This window comes from Nerophis lumbriciformis, linkage group LG20, assembly GCF_033978685.3.
Source record: "Nerophis lumbriciformis linkage group LG20, RoL_Nlum_v2.1, whole genome shotgun sequence".
Lineage (NCBI taxonomy): Eukaryota > Metazoa > Chordata > Actinopteri > Syngnathiformes > Syngnathidae > Nerophis > Nerophis lumbriciformis.
This window is the reverse complement of record NC_084567.2, coordinates 5,594,503-5,614,019: the sequence shown is the minus strand read 5'-3', so window position 1 is coordinate 5,614,019 and position 19,517 is coordinate 5,594,503. Positions and strand designations below refer to the sequence as shown.

General features: G+C 41.3%; 2 protein-coding genes across 2 annotated transcripts; both read right to left on the bottom strand.

Moving 5' to 3' along the window:
* Positions 1-3,969: 3,969 nt before the first annotated feature.
* Positions 3,970-10,189, bottom strand: LOC140679662 (uncharacterized). Its single transcript, XM_072915514.1, has 2 exons — positions 10,180-10,189; positions 3,970-5,901 (listed from the first exon to the last, which is right to left on the bottom strand). The coding sequence occupies exons 1-2, from the start codon at positions 10,187-10,189 to the stop codon at positions 4,685-4,687; spliced, it is 1,227 nt and encodes a 408-aa protein (XP_072771615.1). The 3' UTR covers positions 3,970-4,684.
* Positions 10,190-17,890: 7,701 nt separating this feature from the next.
* Positions 17,891-19,173, bottom strand: LOC133619353 (uncharacterized). The gene has a single exon (XM_072915465.1). It carries the CDS (start codon positions 19,099-19,101, stop codon positions 18,406-18,408), a length of 696 nt encoding a protein of 231 aa, XP_072771566.1. The 5' UTR covers positions 19,102-19,173; the 3' UTR covers positions 17,891-18,405.
* Between the last annotated feature and the right edge of the window lie 344 nt (positions 19,174-19,517).

The window sequence follows — 19,517 nt, the reverse complement described above, 5'->3', positions numbered from 1 at the left end:
TTGTTCAAACCAGAAAAAGGGCAAACATTGAAAAAAAAAATCATACATTTTAAATACCAGAGGTGTGGACTCGAGTCACATGACTTGGACTCGAGTCAGACTCGAGTCATGAATTTGATAACTTTAGACTCGACTTGACAAAATGTAAAGAGACTTGCAACTCGACTTAGACTTTAACATCAATGACTTGTGACTTCACTTGGACTTGAGCCTTTTGACTTGCTCCTTTCCCCAAAACCCAAAGCTTAAAAAGTTATTTGGGAGCGCTCCGTATCTTTCATTTTCTTCGTCTGTGTCGATCAGCGTGTTGTTCCTGTCAGCTGGTGTGCTCTCAGTACAACAGCCATTCAAATTAGATCTACGTTGTTTTCATCACGCAGCATTCATCCAATCGAATTGCAGGAGAACTAATGACCAAGAGTTGTCAAACAACGCGGCGGTGAGAAACAATTATGCCAAAGTTGGTTTCGTTCGGGTATAAAAACTACGACTTGGTCAACAAAAAACGAATTGCCATATGCAAATCACGCAGTTTGAATATTACATACGGAGACGCAACAACTTCCAACTTCGTTCGACATTTGAAGTTGCACAAAGAAGGGTAAGTTTTGAATGCAAAATAACGTTTATTGGCTACATAACGTGACTTTTATTTGCTGTGTAGTTAAATCAATGAGGCTGTAAACTCACTGCTAACGTTATAACCATAGACATCTTATAAGTAGACGCAGCATCGAGCGCTACTGCCTACTGGCGCAGACGAGACGCGTGGCCGCCATCTTGGAGTGGTGATCCGCTCCACTCAGAGCAATTCATTTGGCAGGAGCAATGAACTGTCAGCGCATTTAATTCATCTTACCTCACTGAATACCACTGATTTTCACGCACTTTTTTGTCATACGTGTAGCTATGATAACAGACACATGATTTATTATTAATAGTTTGCTTAACAGTAATGTAATATTCTTATACACTATAAGTGACCAGACTTCCGAGATCAAAACTGGGAATATAATCCCAGAGAAGGGGAAAAAACGGTAAACTATTTTTAAGTTGAAGAAACAATATGATTAGGTTATATATACATGCGAATATTCTACATAAACAATGTATGAATACATTAGATATCTATACATCTTATAGACTGTATCTCTGTTGCTTCAGCAGCAGAGAGTTTATTCTGTCTTGACACTTTGTATTGATATTTTGTATTACATTCTTCCCTTAAATGATCATGTTTACACTGATTGTTTTATATGTATTTTTTACGTAAGTCGCTTTGGATAAAAGCGTCTGCCAAATACTTAAACATAAACATATATAAACACCTGAAAGTCTTTATATCAGCTAAAACCACCAATCTGTTTCACTGGATTCAGAATAAAACCAAATTCTGTCTTACCCAACAATGTTAGTATTTGAATATTGTTACTTGAAGACTTATTCCTGGTTACAATTATACTGTGAAGAAATTATTGTCTTATACTTTGCCTAAAATGAGAATGCATCATAATCAGTGGCGGCTGGTGAATTTTGTTTTAGGTGGGGCTGAAAGTTTGTAAACCAAACCCCTGTAGGGGCGTCATCCTCCCCCAGAAGATTTCTTTGTGATTTTCACAGTAAGTAATCCCCCGATTCCTATTTTCAACAGTCCGCTCATTTGAGCAGGAAAACGCTGAACACCAGCTCGGCATCTTTGTTTTCTACCTGTCAACTGTCAGTTTAGGCTGCTCGCCGGCTCCTCATCACCACTTCAAGATGGCGGCCAAATTGCTCGCGTCACAGCAGCCAATGCTGCGTCTACTTATAAGATGTCTATGGTTATAACTTCATTGCAAACACGGCAATCTGTTGCGTCCACTGCAGTTCGCTACCGTATTCATACTTTTTGTCAAGTGATTTATTTTAAGCAGGCTTGCATGAGGTACCTACACGTAACGTTACGTTAGTGAATGTATCACACACAGCAACGTAACATTAGACGGCGGTCAGCAGCACCGCATATTTTAGCCACCTACAAAAAGACAAACATCGTCAAATAAAGGTCAGTTAAAATGTATACTATATTAAGAATATGTGTACATATTGCATAGAGCCCTGACATCTAAAAAGTACCAACTCGGTTCATTGTCATGTTCATGTATTTGTTATGTTTTTCATGTGTACGCACACATAAACACACATACAGTATGAGATGAGATCAATGAGATAAGGTAAGAACAGGATAGAAACCGCTATGGAACTAGTTACAATGCAATATGCCATGGAAATACAATGTTAACACTTTTGTGCAAATAAGTACAGTTGCACTGGTTAATAGTGCTATTATGAAGTGCAATATCAGCAGTATTTTTTTCCTGCAATTTCAAATGCACTTGTTTTAATAAATAAAAACAGCGTTTGATAAGCATACACAATCTGTGTGAATATATTAGTCTGTGGTAGGGCTGGGCGATATATCGATATGCGCGATATATCGCGGGTTCGTCTCTGTGCGATATGGAAAATGACTATCGTGATATTCGAGTATGCGTTCTCACGCCGTTGCTTTTAGCTGCTGGCATTACACTACAGGCTCTTCTCACTCTTTCCTGTGTCTCCTTCTCTCAGACAGCAAGCGCAGCTTCTATATACGTCACATACTGTCACGTCATACGTCACATACGTATACGCCCTCTCGCAGCAGAGAGGTAGCAGCATGGCTAACGTTAGCTGTGATGCTAGCGATAATACGAGAGAAAGAAGGTGCGAATCTGGTAACAAATGAAGGAATAATTAATTCCCCCACAAAACAGCAGGGGGTCCATCGTCTGGCGGTGGTTTGGCTTCAAGTGGGAATATGTTGAACAGACAACCGTAATTTGTCAAATGTGGGGCGAAAGCGTTGCTATAAAAATTAACATTTCTGCTAATATGTAGCATCATTTGAAAAGTCACCCGCTAGAGAATGAACTGTGCTTACTCCGCACGTCAACATCTCCGTTCGGTGCCACACGCCCACACCATCAAAATGCCGAGGCAAACATTTCCAGATCAACACTGTATGAAAAAAATAGTGATTTTTTTAGTTGTGATTTCCTTCTCTGCATGAAAGTTTAAAAGTAGCATATATTAATGCAGTATGAAGAAGAATGTTTTAATGTAGACACATAGAATCATCATACTGCTGTGATTATATGCATCAAGTGTTCATTCAAGGCTAAGGCAAAATATCCACATATATATCGTGTATCGTGATATGGCCTTAAAATATCACGATATTAAAAAAAGGCCATATCGCCCAGCCCTAGTCTGTGGTTAAAAGGACTTGAAAGGACTCGCAACTTAAAATGCAGGATTTGGGACTTGACTTGAGACTTTCCATTCTTGACTTTGGACTTGACTAGAGACTTGAGGGCAAAGACTTGAGACTTACTTGTGACTTGCAAAACAATGACTTGGTCCCACCTCTGAATCATGGCGGCTCTTTCTTTACATTCTTCAACAAGGTCGGCTCATTTCTACTTTAAGGGCTTGAAATCCAAATAGCTTTCAAATGACAAAACTTCAACTCACTCACCTTCATCTTTCGTCTTTATCTCCGTTGGTGATTTGCTGGAAGTTGATTCTCTTTCATGTTCTCTTTTAGCGGACGTCGCCATCTTAGCATAGCAGTAGTCGTCCATCTTCTATCACGTCTTCAATCTTCACTTCACATATCGCTCCAAACTCAATGCACGTTTCGTGGCTTTGGGAAATACGGATTGAGATATTTGTTGCTATATTTGCTGTGAATCATATGACTTTAAGATCGTGAATTCGAAAATTCTCCAAAAAAATCATAGCATGCGGTCTTTGTCTTTTTGCTTGGCGTCAAGTACATTTGCGCTAGAATACAGACACTTCCTATTCCTACTCCACAACAGATGTTTTTCAAAATAAAGGCAATTTAATCTTGTTTTAAAACAATGGTTGGCAAAAGTATCTAACATCAAAAAACGGACAACTACTGTTTGAAAATAAAAAATGTATATATACAAGCATGTGCACAGACTTTTTCCATGGCTGTTGTTCAAACCAGAAAAAGGGCAAACATTGAAGAAAAACAATTCTACATTTTAAATACTACAAGAAACACATACATATTTTTCAACCCACTTAGTAGTTCAAAACCTTTAGAAAGTCAAATCATTACTCTGAATAAAGAAGAAAAGCACTAAGAGTGTAGATCTCCACCAGGACCATGTCGAGGGAGGTGGGGGTTGGGTTGTGGGTGTTGGGGGTTAATTGTTCATATGTCTCTGATTTGCACATCAATCAGTCTGAGGAGTAAAAGTTGGCAATTTGTTATGCAAACAGTTACCCAGCATCACTTATGCGTTAGTCAGTTTTGATACATCTCAATTTTGCAGTGAAAAAGGGTGTAGTGCAGGTTTTTGAGCGTGTACAAACTTGACACATGAGGCCCCAGGTCCCTGGACTGAAGAAGGAGTAACCAAGCACTTGAAGCATCATCTATCTTACTGTTCAGGAAGGTTTCAGATACAGAGAAGACATGGGGTCATGAGTAGATAAGATTATGCTTCAAATAATCCAAGTTTGTATGAATACCTCAGATATTTGTGAAAGAAGCAGTGAGGAGGTCCTGGGTAGGGTGGATGTCACCACATATGAGCAACATACCACAAACTAAACAACTAATTGGTTATTTTCCCTTGTGTGTTCTCATGTGTTTTACTGCGTCTGCATTACGTGAGAACCTTTTACAGCACACTGAACAACTAAATGATTTTTGTCCAGTGTGTGTTCTCATGTGTTGAGTCAAATAGCTATTTTGACAAAAGCTGTTGCCACAAACTGAACAACTAAATGGTTTTTCACCTGTGTGTGTTCTCATGTGTTTAGTCAAATAGCAATTTTGAGAAAAGCCTTTGCCACAAACTGAACAAGTACATGGTTTTTCTCCTGTGTGTATTCTCATGTGGTGAGTCAAACAGATATTTTGAGAAAAGCTTATGCCACAAACTGAACAATTAAATGGTTTTTCACCTGTGTGTGTTCTCATGTGTTTAGTCAAATAGTTATTTTGAGAAAAGCCTTTGCCACAAACTGAACAAGTACATGGTTTTTCTCCTGCGTGTGTTCTCATGTGTCGAGTCAAACAGCTATTTTGAGAAAAGCTTTTGCCACAAACTGAACAATTAAATGGTTTTTCACCTGTGTGTGTTCTCATGTGTTTAGTCAAATAGCTATTTTGAGAAAAGCCTTTGCCACAAACTGAACAAGTACATGGTTTTTCTCCTGTGTGTGTTCTCATGTGTTGAGTCAAACCACATTTTCGAGAATAGCTTTTGCCACAAACTGAACAAGTACATGGTTTTTCTCCTGTGTGTGTTCTCATGTGTCGAGTCAAAGACCTATTTTGAGAAAAGCTTTTGCCACAAACTGAACAAATAAATGTTTTTTCTCCTGTGTGTGTTCTCATGTGTCGAGTCAAACTGCTCTTTTGAGTAAAACTTTCAGCACAAACTGAGCAGCTCAAACATGTTTCACCTCTCTTCTTTGTAGAGCATTCAGAGTGTTTGTTGTCAGTGTGAGTCCTCATATCACCTTCACAGTCTTTATCGCTGCTCAGAGGTTCTTCAACCTCGTCTTCAGCCTCACTATCTGATAGTGGAGCTAAGAGGTTGTTTACTTGTGGTTTCTCTTCATCATCTTCAGTCTTCACAGAGAGAATACTCAGTGGAAACTTGGTGTAATCAGCTTCCTCTCGTCCTAGAAGACACTCTCCCTCCTGAGTGATGCAGAGTTCCTCCTCTTCCTTTTTAATGCAGGGTGGTTGTGGAGTCTCCTGCTTCAAAGTGGAGCTCCTCCCTAACTGAGGGGAAACTTCTTCTGGATTACCGATCAGCTGCTGGACGTCTGCAAGACACAAACAACAAAAACACACTTTCTTCTATGTACTGTATGTGTGTGTAGTAGGATTGTACAGTATACTGCTACTAATAAAATATTGTGGTACTAATCAATTGAAATCGGTACTATACCACCTTTGAAAAGAACCGGTACCGTTCTTTCATCTGAATGCCGCAGTGCGGCGGTGACTTACTCTAGGGCCCATGTTTTGTCGAGGGTAACACTTGGTCCATTAAGCGCCACTCTTTGGTCGGAAGGACGAGGCCGTCGATTAGTTACAACTTGGTCACTTTATTTATTATTTCCACAGGGCACAACCAGACATCCACCATGCTATTAACACTCCTGCACATGCTACCACTACCTCTCCTTACTCGCCCGCTCACTCACTGACGTCACTCAGACAACACGTTGACATTCTCACAAACACACATACTACTCTCATAAGTTAACCAGCTCCCCTGCTGGTTAACTTGATGCCAAATATTAGCGCAGTTAAAACTGCCCAATTAGCAGTCAACTAATGCAAGTGAAATTGTACCGTATTTTCCGCACCATAAGGCGCCCTGGGTTAAAAGCCGCGCCTTCAATGAACGGCATATTTCAAAACTTTGTCCACCTATAAGCCGCCCGGTGTTGTAAGCCGCATCTAACTGCGCTAAAGGAATGTCAAAAAAAACAGTCAGATAGGTCAGTCAAACTTTAATAATATATTAAAAACCAGCGTTCTAACAACTCTGTTCACTCCCAAAATGTACGCAAATGTGCAATCACAAACATAGTAAAATTCAAAATAGTGCAGAGCAATAGCAACATAATGTTGCTCGAACGTTAATGTCACAACACACAAAATAAACATAACGCTCACTTTCTGAAGTTATTCTTCATTCATAAATCCCTCGAATTATTCTCCTTCGTTGTCCGAATTGAAAAGTTGGGCGAATGTGGGATCCAAAATGTCGTCTGGCGCTGTCTCCCTGTCTTGGTGAACGTCACGTGTGTTCGCCTTCTGTCATCCACTGTTCCCACGCAGTTAGCAGTCTAGCTTCGAATGCCCTGTTGACACCAATATGTAGCGGCTGGAGGTCTTTTGTCAATCCACCCGGAATGACGGCGAGTATTGAATTAAGCGCGTAAGCGTGTCTCTTAATGTGCTGTTATGAGCTAGCAAATATAACAACTACACTACCCAGCATGCAACGATAGTGACGAGCATGCGCGGTAGCCCTGAGAAGCGTTGTTGTATGCTGGCAGTTAGAATGTGGTTATGAGCACGCTGTGAGTAAACGTTGAGAACTCAGTTAACACGCCTCGTCTGCATTATTTATAATTAGACAGACAACACACTTAATAGGAGCCATTTTGGGGTCTTTACATAAACACACAAATGGAAATGAAACGTCACATATCCCTGCATGCACCGCGCGCTTCTTCTACGGGGAAAAAAGATGGCGGCTGTTTACCGAAGTTGCGAGACCGAAACTTTATGAAAATGAATCTTAATATTTATCCATATATAAAGCGCACCGGGTTATAAGGCGCACTGTCAGCTTTTGAGAAAATTTGTGGTTTTTAGGTGCGCCTTATAGTGCGGAAAATACGGTAACGTCGTGGTCGCATCGTGATGCGGGTGTGGTTCTCCCAAGGATGCAGACGGCTTCGGACACAGCTTGCAGGTAGGAATATGATTTATTTCAAATATAAATCATACGGTGAATAACAAAAAGACATGCACGTAGCACAAAAGGCAAAACAAAAGGGCTAGCGTGGGAGCTAGCAAACCAAAATAGCCTAGCGTGAAAACTAGTAGCTAAGAAACAGGAAATAATCGTCGTCATCAGTTGTGTAAGAACAAACTAGGAAGCCAGACTGAGTGAGGCCAGGGCAAAGACTAAATAGCCCTCTGATTAGCGCCCGGGCAACAGGTGCGCGTCCCGGACACTAACCAGAGGCAGGTGTATACAATCTGCCGTCATGGCAACAGAAATAAACGAAACTCAAGGTGCTGAAAACACATGTGACTCAAACATAAACAAACTATGATCCGGGCAGCGGATCGTAACAGAAATGACTACATTTTGTAACAAATTCCTACAATGTTTTGTCTTTAATAAATGTGTTTTACCTGCTACATGGCTTATCTGTGTGCATTTATCCATAGTTTTGTTTTTAGTACTTAATTAATAATTGTATTTTTTAGTGTCAACCATAAATCATGAATAATTTAATATAATGTCAGTAAAACTTTATGTTCTATTCTAATCTAATCATTGATTATAGCAGACTATATGTAATATGGAAAATTGTAAATTGTTATTTGAGTGCAACGAGACAAGTCCAATGTGTTTAATGCATTTTAATTTATATTTTAACCTTGTAAAATTATTCTTTGACTCTAAGTTTCTGCTTACAGTCAAAGCTTTCTCCTTCTTCTACATGTACAGACGCTTGTGGAATTCACACATGGATACCTTAAGAAAAAGCGATTGCAGCTATTTGGGATACAACACTTCTCAAACGACAAGAGAACATTCGAATGTCCAGGTCAGCTGTGATTCTACTTACCGAAAAACTTTGTCCATTTGTCGAAGGAGAGTTAACGAGAATGCGGGCTCCCATGGATTAGATTAAAAAAAAGGTAGCGTCGAGGGAAGACTACGGAAAATGGCAAATGCTTTTTTTGAATACACTCGAGGGAGTACTGGAAAGTGGGCCCCCGGGTGATTCCCTTGTCCTACTGGGGGACTTCAACGTTCATGTTGGCAACAACAGCGAAACCTGGAGAGGCGTGTTTGGGAAGAATGGCCATCCGGATCTGAACCCGAGTGGTGTTTTGTTATTAGACTTTTGTGCCCGTCACAGATTGTCCATAACAAACACCATGTTCAAACATAAGGGTGTCCATATGTGCACTTGGCACCAGGACACCCTAGGCTGCAGTTCCATGATCGACTTTGTAGTTGTGTCATCGGATTTACGGCCTCATGTTTTGGACACTCGGGTGAAGAGAGGGGCGGAGCTTTCTACCGATCACCACCTGGTGGTGAGTTGGCTGCGGTGGTGGGGGGCCCAGACGCATTGTGAGGGTCTGCTGGGAACGTCTGTCAGAGTCTCCTGTCAGAGACAATTTCAATTCCCACCTCCAGAAGAACTTTGAACATGTCACGAGGGAGGTGCTGGACATTGAGTCCTAGTGGATCATGTTCCGCACCTCTATTGTCGAGGCGGCTGATTGGAGCTGTGGCCGCAAGGTAGTTGGTTCCTGTCGTGGCGGTAATCCTAGAACCCGTTGGTGGACACCGGCGGTGAGGGATGCTGTCAAGCTGAAGAAGGAGTCCTATCGGGTTCTTTTGGCTCATAGGACTCCGGAGGCAGAGGACAGGTACCGACAGGCCAAGCGGTGTGCGGCTTCAGCGGTCGTGGAGACAAAAACTCGGACATGGGAGGAGTTTGGGGAAGCCATGGAAAACGACTTCCGGATGGCTTCGAAGCAATTTAGGACCACCATTCGCCGTCTCAGGTAGGGGAAGCAGTTCACTATCAACACCGTGTATGGCGAAGATGGTGTTCTGCTGACCTCGACTGCGGATGTTGTGGATCGGTGGAGGGAATACTTCGAAGACCTCCTCAATCCCACCAACACGTCTTCCTATGAGGAAGCAGTGCCTGGGGAATCTGTGGTGGGCTCTCCTATTTCTGGGGCTGAGGTTGCTGAGGTAGTTAAAAAGCTCCTCGGTGGCAAGGCCCCGGGGGTGGATGAGATCCGCCCGGAGTTCCTTAAGGCTCTGGATGCTGTGGGGATGTCTTGGTTGACAAGACTCTGCAGCATCGCGTGGACATCCTGGTCGTGGAACTGTGGACCATCTCTATACTTTCGGCAGGGTCCTTGAGGGTGCATGGGAGTTTGCTCAACCAGTCTACATGTGCTTTGTGGACTTGGAGAAGGCATTCGACCGTGTCCCTCGGGAAATCCTGTAGGGAGTACTCAGAGAGTACGGGGTATCGGACTGTCTGATTGTGGCGGTCCGCTCCCTGTGCGATCAGTGTCAGAACTTGGTCTGCATTGCCGGCAGTAAGTCGGACACGTTTCCAGTGAGGGTTGGACTCCGCCAAGGCTGCCCTTTGTCACCCATTCTGTTCATAACTTTTATGGACAGAATTACTAGGCGCTAGAGATGCGCGGATAGGCAATTATTTCATCCGCAACCGCATCACAAAAGTCGTCACCCATCCGCCATCCACCCGAACCAACATTTTATCAAAACCACACCCGCCCGAACCCACCCGTTGTCATATATCTAATATAGACGATGCAAGGCATTAGTGAGGTTATAAAGCTTTTGCCTGTTAAAGAAAGGAGACTGATCCAATGCCGCAGAGACATTCAATGCGTGCCACGCTGTCACGGCCCAGACGCACACCAGTGCGCAATCATCTGGGAGCCGCGCTGAGCGCACCTCCAAGCGCGCTCGTGCGCGCGTCACTCAAACTGCGGCAGGCAGCTGCGTTCCATCTTCAATCAACACTGATGAGAAGGACGACTACTTAAACAACCGCCACCAGAGATCCTCCTCCTGTCTCCCGACCACGCTTCCGCCCCTGGACAGCACCGCTCCTCTCAACACGCACCTCCAACACTTACGGTAAAACCCTCCAGTTAAATTCCACACATAGTCTGACACCCATTTCCTGTTTGGTTACATACACATCTAATATATATATATATATACATATATTGATATATATATATATTGATATATATATAATATAATATAGTATAATATAATATATAGTATAATATCATATAATATATTGGATAATATATTGTATGAATTATACATATATAAATATATATATATATATTATTATTATTATTATATCCATCCATCCATCCATCTTCTTCCGCTTATCTGAGGTCGGGTCGCGGGGGCAGCAGCTTAAGCAGGGAAGCTCAGACTTCCCTCTCCCCAGCCACTTCGTCCAGCTCCTCCCGGGGGATCCCGGGAGGAGCTGGACAGGAGGACAGGACAGGAGGATTATTATTATATATATATTTATATAGAGATATATATCATTCTCTTTTGAATAAATACGCCCCAGGCTAAACACTCTCCCTGTCTCAGTGCCGTCTCCTTCTACCCGGTATCATCACACACAAATTAATATCTCTTGGCCACGCATTAGTGGCTAAGAGATATTAATGCGTGATAATATTATTTATCATTATTATAATATTATTGTCATTTCCATTAAGAAAGTGTTGACTATTGTTGCCAATGCCCTCAGATCAGGAGTGCGTTCCTCACACTTTGTGTGCGCAGTTGCAGCAAGCAGAACGAGGCTTTTAAGAAGTTAAAAAAATGTTTTAGAAAGACTAGGCCTATATTTTCGTTAGGTAAAAAAAAAATTCTGAATTTATTTCAATGAATATTAACTTGTTAACGTTATAATGCTCAAATAGGGACGAGGGCGGGGTGCACAGTGAAACAGTGAATAATTTCGCGACAAAGATGAACCTTTATTGATTGATCTGCAGCCATGACAAAATATCAGACAATATCCATTGTCAACGACAGGCAGGAAAATAAAGATAAACACATAGCCTATGTTGTAGGCATAGGCTCATACATTTTTAAGTTGAAATAAAAATTTAAAAAAAAATGTGTGCCTCATAAGCCTTAGGCTGTCAATCACGCGCACAAACTTAAATTATACAATAACATATGTATGTCATCCCTATTTAAACAAAAATAAATTAAATAAATAATAATAATAAATTACCTGCAACTTATTTGCCAAGGCAAATAGCTGAAGGGGGGAAATCAAACCCATCAGACTGCACTTTATCATGGTTTTGCACAAATGTGATGCACCATGTTAGATGTCCCGGTTTTGTGACTGTCGTAGACATAAACAGCGTCGCAGCTCTTGCAAATCACGTAGCCAGCATTACTATCATCCTGATTTACAACCTCATAAAAACGAGTCCACGCTGAACTTTTCTGGCCTTTTTTTCCCCTGGTCTTTAGTTTTCCCTTTTTTAGTTTGTCGCGTACCACGTTTGCTGCCGGCGTTGCAATCTTTTCTTTCTTTTTTCTTCTGTTGTGTTGTGCTGCAGTGCAGTGCCTGCTGATAAATAATTGCATGTTTCAAAGAGCGCTGCTCGTTTTTCGTATGTGGGTAACAACATTTAACTATGTATATATATTTCCGAATTGGTTTAACCGCCACCCGCCTGAATCTATTTAAAATCTAATTTTTTTAAATTTCAACCGCCCGACCCGCGGATAAAATCTAATTTTTTTAAATTTCAACCGCCCGACCCACGGATTATCCGCGGACTCCCCGGTTGTGTCCGCAAACCACGCATCTCTACTAGGCGCAGTCAAGGCGTTGAGGGGATCCGGTTTGGTGGCTGCAGGATTAGGTCTCTGCTTTTTACAGATGATGTGGTCCTGATGGCTTCATCTGGCCAGCATCTTCAGCTCTCACTGGATCGGTTCGCAGCCGAGTGTGAAGCGACTGGGATGAGAATCAGCACCTCCAAGTCCGAGTCCATGGTTGTTGCCCGGAAAAGGGTGGAGTGCCATCTCCGGGTTGGGGAGGAGACCATGCCCCAAGTGGAGGAGTTCAAATACCTCGGAGTCTTGTTCACGAATGAGGGAAGAGTGGATCGTGAGATCGACAGGCGGATCGGTGCGGCGTCTTCAGTAATGCAGACGCTGTATCGATCCGTTGTGGTGAAGGAGCTGAGTTGGAAGGCAAAACTCTCAATTTACCGGTCGATCTACGTTCCCATCCTCACCTATGGTCATGAGCTTTGGGTTAAAACCGAAAGAACAAGATCACGGGTACAAGCGGCCAAAATGAGTTTCCTCCGCCGGGTGGCGGGGCTCTCCCTTAGAGATAGGGTGAGAAGCTCTGCCATCCGGGGGGAGCTCATAGTAAAGCTTCTGCTCCACCACATGGAGAGGAACCAGATGAGGTGGTTCAGGCATCTGGTCAGGATGCCACCTGAACGCCTCCCTAGGGAGGTGTGTAGGGCATGTCCAACCGGTAAGAGGCCAGGGGGAAAACCCAGGACACGTTGGGAAGACGATGTCACCCGGCTGGCCTGGGAACGCCTCGGGATCCCCGGGAAGAGCTGGTCGAAGTGGCTGGGGAGAGGGAAGTCTGGGCTTCCCTGCTTAAGCTGCTGCCCCCGCGACCCGACCTCGGATAAGCGGAAGAAGATGGATGGATGATATTATATTATATTATATTATGTATGCATATACATGTATATTGCTGCATATTAATGAGTATATAATTGGATTGTAATTGTTCCTCTTTTCTCTATTTGTTTAGACCACACACACACACACACACACACACACATACACACACACACACACACACACACACACACACACACACACACACATCTACATTTCAGCAATAAAGATGATTAAAGGATTCTCTGGCCGGAATCTGTCCATCGTGTCCCAACTCTAAAAGAACTACTATCCCTTCCTTACACACACCAAACGAGCCTAACAGAGTTGTTGTTTTGCTTTTAGTTTCTAAATGTGACTTTTGCATTCTTTCATCTCCTCTGATGTGAACTCCACTGCCTTCTTCAAGCTAACAATCATGGCGGCTCTTTCTTTACATTCTTCAACAAGGTCGGCTCATTTAGACCTTAAGGGCTTTAAATAGATTTCAAATGACAAAACTTCAACTCACTCACCTTCATCTTTCGTCTTTATCTCCGTTGGTGATTTGCTGGAAGTTGATTCTCTTTCATGTTCTCTTTTAGCGGACGTCGCCATCTTAGCATAGCAGTAGTCGTCCATCTTCTATCACGTCTTCAATCTTCACTTCACATATCGCTCCAAACTCAATGCACGTTTCGTGGCTTTGGGAAATACGAATTGAGATATTTGTTGCTATATTTGCTGTGAATCATATGACTTTAAGATCGTGAATTCGAAGAATCTCCGAACAACCATAGCATGCGGTCCTCGTCTTTTTGCTTCGCGTCAAGTACATTTGCGCATGCGCTACAAGCCCGCCACTTCCGTTTCCTCCTCCACAACAGATGTTTTTCAAAATAAAGTAAATGTAATCTTGTTTTAAAACAATGGTTGGCAAAAGTATCTAACACTAAATAATGGACAACAACTCTTTGAAAATAAAAAATATATATATACAAGCACGTGCACAGACTTTTTCCATGGCTGTTGTTCAAACCAGAAAAAGGGCAAACATTGAAGAAAAAAATCATACATTTTAAATACCAGAGGTGTGGACTCGAGTCACATGACTTGGACTCGAGTCAGACTCGAGTCATGAATTTGATAACTTTAGACTCGACTTGACAAAATGTAAAGAGACTTGCAACTCGACTTAGACTTTAACATCAATGACTTGTGACTTCACTTGGACTTGAGCCTTTTGACTTGCTACTTTCCCCAAAACCCAAAGCTTAAAAAGTTATTTTGGAGCGCTCCGTATCTTTCATTTTCTTCGTCTGTGTCTCTCAGCGTGTTGTTCCTGTCAGCTGGTGTGCTCTCAGTACAACAGCCAATCAAATTAGAACTACGTTGTTTTCATCACGCAGCATTCATCCAATCGAATTGCAGGAGAACTAATGACCAAGAGTTGTCAAACAACGCGGCGGTGAGAAACAATTATGCCAAAGTTGGTTTCGTTCGGGTATAAAAACTACGACTTGGTCAACAAAAAACGAATTGCCATATGCAAATCACGCAGTTCGAATATTACATACGGAGACGCAACAACTTCCCATTTCGTTCGACATTTGAAGTTGCACAAAGAAGGGTAAGTTTTGAATGCAAAATAACGTTTATTGGCTAAGTAACGTGACTTTTATTTGCTGTGTAGTTAAATCAGTGAGGCTGCAAACTCACTGCTAACGTTATAACCATAGACATCTTATAAGTAGACGCAGCATAGAGCGCTACTGCCTACTGGCGCAGACGAGACGCATGGCCGCCATCTTGGAGTGGTGATCCGCTCCACTCAGAGCAATTCATTTGGCAAGAGCAATGAACTGTCAGCGCATTTAATTCATTTTACCTCACTGAATACCACTGATTTTCACGCACTTTTTTGTCATACGTGTAGCTATGATAACAGACACATGATTTATTATTAATAGTTTGCTTAACAGTAATGTAATATTCTTATACACTATAAGTGACCAGACTTCCGAGATCAAAACTGGGAATATAATCCCAGAGAAGGGGAAAAAACGGTAAACTATTTTTAAGTTGAAGAAACAATATGATTAGGTTATATATACATGTGTATATCCTGCATAAACAATGTATGAATACATTAGATATCTATATACCTTATAGACTGTATCTCTGTTGCTTCAGCAGCAGAGAGTTTATTCTGTCTTGACACATTGTATTGATATTTTGTATTACATTCTTCCCTTAAATGATCATGTTTATAGTGATTGTTTTATATGTATTTTTTACGTAAGTGGCTTTGGATAAAAGCGTCTGCCAAATACTTCAACATAAACATATATAAACACCTTAAAGTCTTTATATCAGCTAAAACCACCAATCTGTTTCACTGGATTCCGAATAAAACCAAATTCTGTCTTACCCAACAATGTTAGTATTTGAATATTGTTACTTGAAGACTTATTCCTGGTTACAATTATACTGTTAAGAAAGTATTATTTTATATTTTGCCTAAAATGAGAATGCATCATAATCAGTGGCGGTTGGTGAATTTTGTTTTAGGTGGGGCTGAAAGTTTGTAAACCAAACCCCTGTTTTTTTAAATTGTTTTTTATCTAACAAACTGTTCTTAGGGTAATTTATATTTGCTTTTTAAATGTGTATTTTTATTTCTGTTTTAAATGTTATTTTTTAGTCTGTCCTTTGCCTCTATTTATTTGTGGTGTACAGCCCTTTGTTTTTCAACTGTGCTTGTTTTTAAATGGCTTTATAAATAAAGTTGGTATGGTATGTAGGGAGGTTATCCGCCCCCCAGAAGATTTCTTTGTGATTTTCACATACAAATATTGAAGATCTTTGCTCCTTCTCAACTCTGTGCTAATATTCTTTTCACAAAACAAACCAATAGTACGTTAATGTCAAATCTTACTTACGAAAAGTAGTCCCCCGATTCCTATTTTCAACAGTCCGCTCATTTGAGCAGGAAAACGCTGAACACCAGCCCGGCCGGCATCTTTGTTTTCTACCTGTCAACTGTCAGTTTAGGCTGCTCGCCGGCTCCTCATCACCACTTCAAGATGGCGGCCAAATTGCTCGCGTCACAGCAGCCAATGCTGCGTCTACTTATAAGATGTCTATGGTTATAACTTCATTGCAAACACGGCAATCTGTTGCGTCCACTGCAGTTCGCTACCGTATTCATACTTTTTGTCAAGTGATTTTATTTAAGCAGGCTTGCATGAGGTACCTACACGTAACGTTACGTTAGTCAATGTATCACACACAGCAACGTAACGTTAGACTGCGGTCAGCAGCACCGCGGATTTTAGCCACCTACAAAAAGACAAACATAGTCAAATAAAGGTCAGTTAAAATGTATACTATATTAAGAATATGTGTACATATTGCGTAGAGCCCTGACATCTAAAAAGTACTAACTCGGTTCATTGTCATGTTCATGTATTTGTTATGTTTTTCATGTGTACGCACACATAAACACACATACAGTATGAGATGAGATCAATGAGATAAGGTGAGAACAGGATAGAAACCGCTATGGAACTAGTTACAATGCAATATGCCATGGAAATACAATGTTAACACTTTTGTGCAAATACGTACAGTGGAACTGGTTAATAGTGCTATTATGAAGTGCAATATCAGCACTATTTTTTTCCTGCAATTTCAAATGCACTTGTTTTAATAAATAAAAACAGCGTTTGATAAGCATACACAATCTGTGTGAATATATTAGTCTGTGGTAGGGCTGGGCGATATATCGCTATGCGCGATATATCGCGGGTTCGTCTCTGTAAGATATAGAAAATGACTATCGTGATATTCGAGTATGCGTTCTCACGCCATTGCTTTTAGCTGCTGGCATTACACTACAGGCTCTTCTCGCTCTTTCCTGTGTCTCCTTCTCTCAGACAGCAAGCGCAGCTCCTACATACGTCACATACTGTCACGTCATACGTCACATACGTATACGACTTCTCGCAGCAGAGAGGTAGCAGCATGGCTACCGTTAGCTGTGATGCTAGCGGTAATACGAGAGAAAGAAGGTGCGAATCTGGTAACAAATGAAGGAATAATTAATTCCCCCAAAAACAGCAGGGGGTCCATCGTCTGGCGGTGGTTTGGCTTCAAGTGGGAATATGTTGAACAGACAACCGTAATTTGTCAAATGTGGGGCGAAAGCGTTGCTATAAAAATGAGCCTTTCTGCTAATATGTAGCATCATTTAAAAAGTCACCCGCTAGAGAATGAACTGTGCTTACTCCGCACGTCAACATCTCCGTTCGGTGCCACACGCCCACACCATCAAAATGCCGAGGCAAACCTTTCGTGGCTTTGGAAAATATCAATTGAGATATTTGTTGCTATATTTGCTGTGAATCATATGACTTTAAGATCGTGAATTCGAAAATTCTCCAAAAAAATCATAGCATGCGGTCTTTGTCTTTTTGCTTGGCGTCAAGTACATTTGCGCTAGAATACAGACACTTGCTATTCCTACTCCACAACAGATGTTTTTCAAAATAAAGGCAATTTAATCTTGTTTTAAAACAATGGTTGGCAAAAGTATCTAACATCAAAAAACGGACAACTACTGTTTGAAAATAAAAAATTTATATATACAAGCATGTGCACAGACTTTTTCCATGGCTGTTGTTCAAACCAGAAAAAGGGCAAACATTGAAGAAAAACAATTCTACATTTTAAATACTACAAGAAACACATACATATTTTTCAACCCACTTAGTAGTTCAAAACCTTTAGAAAGTCAAATCATTACTCTGAATAAAGAAGAAAAGCACTAAGAGTGTAGATCTCCACCAGGACCATGTCGAGGGAGGTGGGGGTTGGGTTGTGGGTGTTGGGGGTTAATTGTTCATATGTCTCTGATTTGCACATCAATCAGTCTGAGGAGTAAAAGTTGGCAATTTGTTATGCAAACAGTTACCCAGCATCACTTATGCGTTAGTCAGTTTTGATACATCTCAATTTTGCAGTGAAAAAGGGTGTAGTGCAGGTTTTTGAGCGTTTACAAACTTGACATATGAGGCCCCTGGTCCCTGGACTGAAGAAGGAGTAACCAAGCACTTGAAGCATCATCTATCTTACTGTTCAGGAAGGTTTCAGATACAGAGAAGACATGGGGTCATGAGTAGATAAGATTATGCTTCAAATAATCCAAGTTTGTATGAATACCTCAGATATTTATGAAAGAAGCAGTGAGGAGGTCCTGGGTAGGGTGGATGTCGCCACATATGAGCAACATACCACAAACTAAACAACTATTTGGTTATTTTCCCTTGTGTGTTCTTATGTGTTTTACTGCGTCTGCATTACGTGAGAACCTTTTACAGCACACTGAACAACTAAATGATTTTTCTCCAGTGTGTGTTCTCATGTGATGAGTCAGATTGCTATTTTGAGAAAAGCTGTTGCCACAAACTGAACAACCAAATGGTTTTTCACCTGTGTGTGTTCTCATGTGTTTAGTCAAATAGCTATTTTGAGAAAAGCCTTTGCCACAAACTGAACAAGTACATGGTTTTTCTCCTGCGTGTGTTCTCATGTGTCGAGTCAAACAGTTATTTTGAGAAAAGCTTATGCCACAAACTGAACAATTAAATGTTTTTTCACCTGTGTGTGTTCTCATGTGTTTAGACAAATAGTTATTTTGAGAAAAGCTTTTGCCACAAACTGAACAATTAAATGGTTTTTCACCTGTGTGTGTTCTCATGTGTAGAGTCAAATAGCTATTTTGAGAAAAGCCTTTGCCACAAACTGAACAAGTACATGGTTTTTCTCCTGCGTGTGTTCTCATGTGTCGAGTCAAACAGCTATTTTGAGAAAAGCTTTTGCCACAAACTGAACAATTAAATGTTTTTTCTCCTGTGTGTGTTCTCATGTGTTGAGTCAAACCAAATTTTCGAGAAAAGCTTTTGGCACAAACTGAACAACTGAATGGTTTTTCACCTGTGTGTGTTCTCATGTGTCGAGTCAAACTGCTCTTATGAGTAAAACTTTCAGCACAAACTGAGCAGCTCAAACATGTTTTACCTCTCTTCTTTGTAGAGCATTCAGAGTATTTGTTGAGTCCTCATATCACCTTCACAGTCTTTATCGCTGCTCAAAGTTACTTCAACCTCGTCTTCAGCCTCACTATCTGATAGTGGAGCTAAGAGGTTGTCTACTTGTGGTTTCTCTTCATCATCTTCAGTCTTCACAGAGAGAATACTCAGTGGAAACTTGGTGTAATCAGCTTCCTCTCGTCCTAGAAGACACTCTCCCTCCTGAGTGATGCAGAGTTCCTCCTCTTCCTTTTTAATGCAGGGTGGTTGTGGAGTCTCCTGCTTCAAAGTGGAGCTCCCCGCTAACTGAGCGGAAACTTCTTCTGGATTACCGATC